Source organism: Lipotes vexillifer, unplaced genomic scaffold (genome assembly GCF_000442215.2).
Source record: "Lipotes vexillifer unplaced genomic scaffold, Lipotes_vexillifer_v1.1 scaffold769, whole genome shotgun sequence".
In the NCBI taxonomy this organism is placed as follows: Eukaryota; Metazoa; Chordata; class Mammalia; order Artiodactyla; family Lipotidae; genus Lipotes; species Lipotes vexillifer.
The window spans coordinates 628,245-636,821 of record NW_006790073.1 but is presented as its reverse complement, the minus strand read 5'-3'; the positions used below and the strand labels follow the sequence as shown (position 1 = coordinate 636,821).

At 38.1% G+C, this 8,577-nt stretch overlaps 2 protein-coding genes across 2 annotated transcripts in view; one reads left to right on the top strand and one right to left on the bottom strand.

Annotated features, from left to right (window-relative positions):
• The window catches only part of MCUB (mitochondrial calcium uniporter dominant negative subunit beta), a 94,919-nt gene extending 92,976 nt beyond the window's left edge, over positions 1-1,943 (top strand). Inside the window, 3 exon segments of the mRNA XM_007463231.1 lie at positions 245-361; positions 1,732-1,766; positions 1,768-1,943. Coding sequence (XP_007463293.1) covers positions 245-361; positions 1,732-1,766; positions 1,768-1,804 — 189 coding nt within the window. The 3' untranslated portion in view covers positions 1,805-1,943.
• A 3,254-nt stretch (positions 1,944-5,197) lies between these two features.
• Positions 5,198-8,577, bottom strand: part of CASP6 (caspase 6) — an 11,132-nt gene continuing 7,752 nt past the window's right edge. The window contains exons 5-6 of the mRNA XM_007463230.1: positions 6,491-6,650; positions 5,198-5,826 (exon numbers count right to left, since the gene is read on the bottom strand). Of these exons, the coding sequence (XP_007463292.1) occupies positions 5,588-5,826; positions 6,491-6,650 (399 nt within the window). The 3' untranslated portion in view covers positions 5,198-5,587. The remainder of the gene's footprint in view (positions 5,827-6,490; positions 6,651-8,577) is intronic.

The following is an 8,577-nucleotide window of genomic DNA, read 5'->3' as shown; positions in this document are numbered from 1 at the left end:
CTTTCCCTATATGTGTGATTTCTCTTCGCAGCTTGCTTGCTTTTGAAAGGAGCAGCTGATCTCAAATGAGACTAAATGTTTTACTTGTGTTGCCTTATGCTTGCTCTGATGGCCACTGCACATATTTTACTCATCTGCCTTCCTTTGCTTTGTTGTTGCTAAGGCACATTTCTTGCAGAGGTATTATGTTCATTTAAAGCATGTTCGGTTCTGGTTTTGTGTCTTTTTTTTTTTTTTTTTCCAGGATTATACTTACTCAGCTGTTAAGAGTAGGCAGTTTCTTCACTTCTTCCATAAGAAATCAAAGCAACAGCATTTTGATGTGGTGCAGTACAACAAGTTAAAAGAAGATCTTGCTAAGGTACCTTATTGCAAATACCACATCTTATAGCTGGTCTTGTTTGGGAGCCAGAATTTAGTGTCAGGGAAATACAATCGGTGGCTCATCCTCATGGGTTAAATCTTGGTCCTGCACAGGCTTCTCTGTATTGTGGTTTTGTTCAGTGAAATAGCTGACATGTCCTGATACTAATTTCCTACAGTTTTATTCTTGTCATCTGTATTCTACATTGGCATAGCTTTAAATGTATATGGAAAATGTCTTAAATGACTTTGAGATAGTAAAATAACAGTTTTCAGTAGAAATCTATCTCTAAGTGAATATGTGTTTTTAAAGAACAAAGTCCAATATCAAGCTCAATTGCAGATTCTGTAACTGTGAAGAACTAAAAGAAAGTAGAATTTTAGGTAGATGAGCACTCTGATAAACAATTTTATTAAGCTCTCGAAAGGTTTTTACAAGTTTCTTCTCCATAAAAATAGAATCAATATGGTATTCCTCCTTTCATCATTTCCTTCTTTCAGATGCGAAAACAGAGGTTATAGACGGTTAGAAAGTGGGGAAACCAAGGTATGAAGCTCAAAGTTTGGATCCTGTGCTCTGGAGCACTTCCATATAATGTTTCCTAGGCAGCTTTTACCTCTGGCCTCCCAGTGGACTCATTAGCTTTTTAAATTTTTCTTAGTAATTTTATAAGAAAAAAGTTTTGGTAGAAATATCTTCTACTGCTCAGTGCATGATCATTTAATAGCCAGTAATCATCATATCTTTTGTTACCTGTAACTTCTAAACTACCCATCCCTGAAATTTAAAAAAAGGAAGGATGTAACAAGAATTTGTAGTCCAAAAATTGGAGATAAAGAGCCTTTAAAAAAATGTTTAAATTCCATATAATCATTACTTAGGAAAAATATAATGATCTTTTTTTTTTTTTTTTTAAATTTAGTGGATACTTTTGCTTTTAAATGATCCAATCCGTGAAGGCTAAGGAATGTTCTTTCAACTAGTTTATAGCACTGGGCATTGAAGATTTAGAGTAGCAAACTGTAAAGTTTTTTTTTTTTTTTTTTAAGGTAATAAAGTTGAGGGGAAAAAGGGAAACTGATAGGTTAGAGTAGTGGGTTTTTTTGTTTGTTTTTTTATAAACAGGAAAAACCACTGTAAAGGGGAAAACTAACATTACAAGAACTGTAAGGATGAACTAGAAACTCTAAACTCACCTTTTACAAAAGGATCCACATAAATTGAAATATTGTAGGCAGTTTCCACTCATAGTTTAGATCTACATATTGACCTAAGGAGACGTTAAAGGTATAGAATTCCTTGTGAACAGTAATCTGACACGTTTGTGGTCTTCTCTGATCAGTGCCTCCTCCTCTTCCCATGGACAGGCTACTGAAGCCCTGAGACAGGTGCGCCACTCTATCTGCGATGCAAGTAGAGGAATTCGATGAAAAGAAGTAATCTTACATTTTTAAATGCCAGTGAATTTTTCCATTATGTGTTCATTTTGCAACTTAACAACTGGAACTTTTGTCCCATAGTTCATTTGAATTTGACTGTTTCAATCTCTTGTTAATAAAAAAAAAAAATGCTTGCAAAACACAGGTATTCTTTGATGTTCTCATTTGAGACTTTCAGTTTGTGGATTTCCACGGCTTGTTGAGGTTTACTGCTGGAAGGAGCTTGGATGCGTCCTGTCAAAATCAAAGCTGCTGCTATGACAGTTCAGCATTTAAGAAGCTTTGTCAGCCTGTCCTGTGTCGTTCCCGTGCGGAGGTGAAACGGTCAGTGTTCTTGGCTTCACTTTGATACTCAGGCTTCATTTAGAATCATCTGGTCATTGATTGCTTTTTAAATTCACAGTAGTTGCAAGATTTTTATCATTAAATATAGTTAAAATTATTATAAAATGTCATTTGAAATGTTTCATCGTAACTAATATTTACTTAGATACTGTTTATCATTTGTTGTCACGTACTGTACTAGGCACTTCACATATATATTATTTTTAATCCTATAATCCTAGGAGGTAGCTGTTTTTAATCCCAATTTAATAATAAGGAAACAGGTTCAGAGAGGTTAATTTGCCCAAGTGCACACAGCTAGAAAAGATTTTTTTTTTAATTAATTTATTTATTTTTGGCTGCGTTGGGTCTTCGTTGCTGTGCATGGGCTTCCTCTAGTTGGGGCGAGCGGGGGCTACTCTTCATTGCGGTGCGTGGGCTTCTCATTGTGGTGGCTTCTCTTGTTGCGGAGCACGGGCTCTAAGTGCACAGGCTTCAGTAGTTGTGGCTCACGGGCTCTAGAGCACAGCAGGCTCAGTAGTTGTGGTGCCCGGGCTTAGTTGCTCCGCGGCATATGGGATCTTCCCCGGACCAGGGATCGAACCCGTGTCCCCTGCATTGGCAGGCGGACTCCCAACCACTGCGCCACCAGGGAAGTCCCTAGAAGAGATTGAAGCATCTACTCATAGTAGATCATAAATCTTTATAAATGTACAACTAATGGTATTTAATCCAACATCCAGGATGTCACCTTTTACATGTTTGACTATGGGACAGAAAGGGTAATGATGACACCCTGACATGAAGAGATTTGCTTAAAAAAAATACCAGTGTTTTCAGGGTATATCTTTCAACCTAATCAGATTCAAACTTCCTACACCTTAAGTAGAGCAACACACTGTGATCACCTGCTGGTTTGTATCAGTATCTCTGAAACCTGGAGATGCTGAGTTAGCAGTATATTAGTGTGTTTTATTAACAAGCTAAGAATATGCAGTAATGTCTTTATAATGAATATCACCAGGTTAAGTATTATGACAAATTCTTAGGACGTGTTCTGCGTTTGAGAAACTCTATTCCCAGCAAGACAAGACTGTCAGTATAATGAAAGAACAGGGAGTGTTGTTTGCTTTATTCACTGATGCATCCATCCCAAGTGCCAAGAATACCTGGCTCCTATGAGGTACCCAAGAGAGACAGGTTTAAGGTCTGTGGAAATTTCATGTATAGTGCTGGAGAAAAGCTGAGACTAGGAAAGTAGAAAGGATGGCTTCTGAATCCTCAAACTGTCTAAAGGAAAACCTGGGAAAAAGGGGTAGACAAGAGCCTGTTTTTGTCTATAAAGTTTTATTGGAACACAGCTATGCCCACTGATGCACTGACTGTGGCTGTTCTCACACTACAGCAGCAGGGTTGACTGCAGCAGAGACAGCAGGCCTGCAAAGCCCAGCATAGTTACTCTCTGGCTCTTTACAGAAAAATTTTACTGACCCCTGAACTAGAATGTGAAAGACAATTCTCAAAGAACACTTGTGTGTTTTTAGGGCTTCAGAAAATTTGTCATGTGAAAAATGAATTAATTCTTAGTAAAGATAGCTCCCTTTGACTTGGATCTTCCCACCTGACAAAGTAAAATAAAGTTTAATTCTTCAGAGAAGGAGCTACATGTAGGTCACATTGTACTTACTTTATGACAGGTGAAACTGATTTCTGAGTACCCAGGGGATGACAGCTCAGTGATCAGAGGCAAGACTCTCTGACCTTTTTAGTATTTAAACTGTAGTTTCTCAAATGAGACATGTCATTTATGTTAAACCTTTATAGATCACTTATTAACACAGAGTATGAAATTTCTACTCAAGTTCCAAGTTGTAAGTTAAACAGATTGGAACTAAAACTAAAGGAATCCAAATTACACGTTAGTTTTATTACAAAAGGATTGTTTTGTCCTGAGACAACTGTTATAAACGAAATTCAACTATGTCCCTATGGCTTCCACGGCTCAAATTTGATGGCATTTTGACGCCCAGATAGGTAGGTACCAATGTCATCTGTACAAGAGGATTTTATTCAGATAAACCTTTGATCACATTCAAGGGAGAAAAAAGTGTGTGTGTGTGTGTGTGTGTGTGTGTGTGTGTGTGTGTGTGTGTGTGTGTGTGTGTGTGTGTGTGTGTGTGTGTGTGTGTGTGTGTGTGGTTTGTTGAGCTTTTTAATAACATGAGCTAATTTCTCTTAGGTAGCCAAAGCTGTATATTCTTTGCCTAGAGGGCCAGGCCCGTGTTCTTTGGATGAACTGAGGAGAGCTTCTGTCATCATTTGCTCTTGCAAGTTGCAAGAAGAGCCGGCAGCACCTGTGGGTCGGGGGTTAAAGGAAAGGTACAATGTTCAACTGACAGTGAAGTCCCTGTCATGACCACAGAAAAAGGTATAAATGTCCCACTGACCTTAGCGTACAGTTAGCACGTGTTTTGAACTACAACTGAAACAGCACAAACTACTGCTTCTGAACTAGCAACTCACAAGTTTGTTATCAAAGCCCAAACTTTAAATCATATTCAGCCTCCGTCAGGTTATTAACAGAACATATTACTCAAAATTTACATATCATATTAGTAAGAACTGAATCTTAAAAGTAACATCTGGGAATTCCCTGGTGGTCCAGTGGTTAAGACTCCGAGCTTCCACTGCAGGGGGCACGGGTTCATTCGCTGGTTGGGGAACTAAGATCCTGCATGCCGCGTGGCATAGCCAAAAAAAAAAAAGGTAACATCTATTATTCCATGAACATGATGATGGTCTGTGAGTGGGACTGCTGGACAGTGTACAGTAACTAACATGCAAGATACTGACAGAATCAAACTTTGCAAGTGTGTAGCCTCTACTGACTAAGAATTAACTGTGTTTTATATTTCTTCCTCAGAATGCCATGTAATAGTTCTTGAAGGCTCATTTTTTTTTTAAGTGAGAGTTAAAGTCCTATATAAAAAGTGGTAATTCATATGTAGATTAATTTATGTGACCAAGTAAAACAAGTCATCTATAAATTACACAAATGAGTAAGAATGTGAATTCGAAAAATTTAATAAAGAATGAATTTCAGATATTAAAGGAAAACAACGAATTATTAGGTTCAAAAACTTTTAAAAAATTATAAAGTTTTATAAAAAGTCACAAAATACAAGTTAAATCAGTCAGGTATTTTGAGTAACCTTGCAATTTACTACAAAAGTCAAGTATTACAAATGCTTGTGGATTTTTATTTATAGGAGTTCCCTGAGGATTTCATTTCTACATATATCAAACCCCGTCACCATGTCCAATATGAGCTATTTTTTTGTAAAGTTCTCTCATTAAAGCTTAAGACATTTAAAATTGCTGCACCATTTAAATTGCTTCAACCTAGTGCCACTTCTTTATATAAAAATACAGATACATAAAACAAAATAGCACCTGTCAATCATTTAGATTTTGGAAAGAAATGCAGCTTTTTAGTTAGCATTGAGGCAAAACAGGGCACCTGCTTCTTTCCAATTGCACTTGGGTCTCTGCAGATGTCCACTCGACGCCGAGAAACTTTCCTGTTCACCAGCGTGAGGAGTTCTGTGAACTCTAAGGAGGACCCGAATTTTCCCAGCATCTCACACAAATCTTGAATGTACCATGAGCCATTCACAGTTTCCCGATGCGAATAGTAACCTAAAAAAGATAAGACAGGAGAGCCACTGAAGTTTTCTGGTCACTTACTGTGACAGAAAAACACCTTTAAAAAGTCTGAGTTCTTAAAAATCCTTGGAGAAGACTAAGATGTGCGTGCCGTGATACAGTTTTAAAAGTTTTCTCTGTTGACTATTCTCATGTGGGAAAAACGATTAGTTCCATACAGTTCTATAAAAATAGGGTTAATGCTATGTAATTTTCTCCATTTCCTAAAAATTCCCAAGATAGTAGTAACCAGGCAATGATTTCTGAGACAAGCGATTAGAAAAAAGAAAAACATAAAATTATTTACTGCAAGAGCAGAGAACAACTGTCATCAGAATATTTTTCAACGTTTTCCGTGAGTGTTACCACAGAAGCAGTGTCACCATCAGTAACTGACATATTCTGCTGCTCATGTTCAATATAATTAGCCTTGTAGCTTTATTTAACATAGTTCTCAGGAAGGATTTTTCTATAAGGTATTTTATCCTTTTCGCTATCACTCTGATCACATGGCACAAAGAAGTCCATTGAGCCTCTGAGCTTCACGACCAAATCACATGCCCCATTAGAAAGACCTCAGCTAAATCAAGCCAAGGTGAAACTTACAGGAACTTAGCCAAGAAAGCCAACTATACATTTGTATTAAACACCCACACACCTTCTGCCACAGAGTAACACATGAGGAAGTCGGCTCCAGCAGGAAGTGCACAAACTGAGGCTGCATCCACCTGGGTTAGGTTGACATCCAGCTTGTTGGTCTGATGATCCACTGCATCCAAAGGGATGACTGGCACATCGTGCTGGTTTCCCCGACATGCCTACGAGACAAGCAGGAAAATCCCCTCCTTTACTTACCTATTCTTCCCATTGCTTCATGTTCACAGTGAATGTGTGATTCAGTACGCCTCCACTGCAACGTCAACAGAAGCCACTTTATAGGCGCTTCAGAAACAATGCATTCAGGTTTAGAGCAGGCCATGTTTTCCTATAGTTAATGTTGATTGAATGGTACACTGTAAAAGGGAAAGCATCTGTGGTTTTACAGTTTCTTAGGGATTACCCACACCATGGCACCAAGAGTCACCCTTTCTTTTAAAAGCTATAGTATGTGCCTAAGTGTTTCTATATAATCAGGTAATATATTCCCAGATTGGGTTTTCCTTGCCAAGAGGCCGCCATAAATTGTTAAGGGTCAAAATGACACCACATGACCTGAGAGGACATCTATTAATGTGCCTCCTGCCTTTTGCTCCTACTTTAAAGTGAGGGCTCAAATTCTTACTAATTCTGACTCACACAAGGGCTAACATTAATTTCTACTCAAATAGCTATTATGGGCTGCATTTTGTCCCTCCCCGATTTATACACTAAGGACTTCAATATATAACATATAACCCCCAGTATTTTAAATGTGACTGTATTTGCTGATATGGCCTTTAAAGAGATAATTAAGATAAAATGAGGTCCTACTGGTGGGCCCTAACCCACTATGACTGGCATCCTTATAAAAAGAGACCAGGACACAGACATGCACAGAGGAAAGACCAAGTGAACAGAAGCCATCTCCTAGGCAAGGAGAGAGGCCTCAGAAGAAATCAACCCTGCTGACACCTTGATCTCAGACTTCTAACCTCCAGAACCGCAAGAAAATAAATTTCTCTTGTCTAAGCTACCCAGTTTGTGTACAGACAGACCTCAGATATTGCAGATTCGGTTCCAGACTACAGCAACACAGTGAGTATCGCAATAAAGTGAGTCACATGAATTTTTTGGTTTCCCAGTGCATATAAATGTTTACACTATACTGTAGTCTATTAAGTGTGCAATAGCATTATGTCTAAAAGTACAGACCTTAATTAAAACTACTTTATTGCTAAAAAATACTAACCATCACCTGAGTCTTTAGCTAGTCATAATCTTTTTGCGATAGTAATGTCAAAGTCACAATCATAACAAATATAATAGTGAAAAAGTTTGAAATATGAAAATTACCAAAATATGACACAGAAATGAAGGGAGCAAATGCTGTTAGAAAAATGGCATCAACACAGGGTTGCCACAAACCTTCAATTTGTTTAAAAAAAAAAGGCACTATCTGCAAAGTGCAATAAAGTGAGGTACGCCTGTACTTTGTTCTGGGAGCCCCAGTAAACTTAATACAGTTCTCTAACAAGATTCTGCTGTAGTATTATAAATGCATTCATCAGTTCTGAAATGGCTGAAGAATTAGAAGCTTTAAAAGAAACAGTTCGGATGGATTTCAGAGTTATCATACAAATAGAAGATCCCGAATATCCTATTTTTTACAGGGAGATTTTGATCTTATATAGTATTACCAGGCTTATTTTCAGACCTTATTCTCAACTGTCTTCCTAAATGGAATGTAGAACACATGGAACTCAGTGCCATCACTTGCCAAATCAACTGCAGCAAGAGTAAGAGCCAGCCTTTACTGGGGGCCTGCCGTGTGCCAGGCACCGTTTGAAGTGTTTTTCATGTTAGGCCAGATCGTTTTATCCTCTCAGCCACCCCATGAGCCAGTGCTATTTTATCCCTGTGTCACAGATGAAGAACCTGAGGCATAGAGAAATGAAATAACTTGGCAAAACATTTTCCTCCTTTGTGGCCCATGAGTTATGTCCAATTCTCCTGTCTGACAGTGCTGGCCACTCCCTTTTTCATGAGCAGTCTCACCTGTCATTTTTTTTTTTTTTAATATTTATTTTTTGGCTGCGTTGGGTCTTC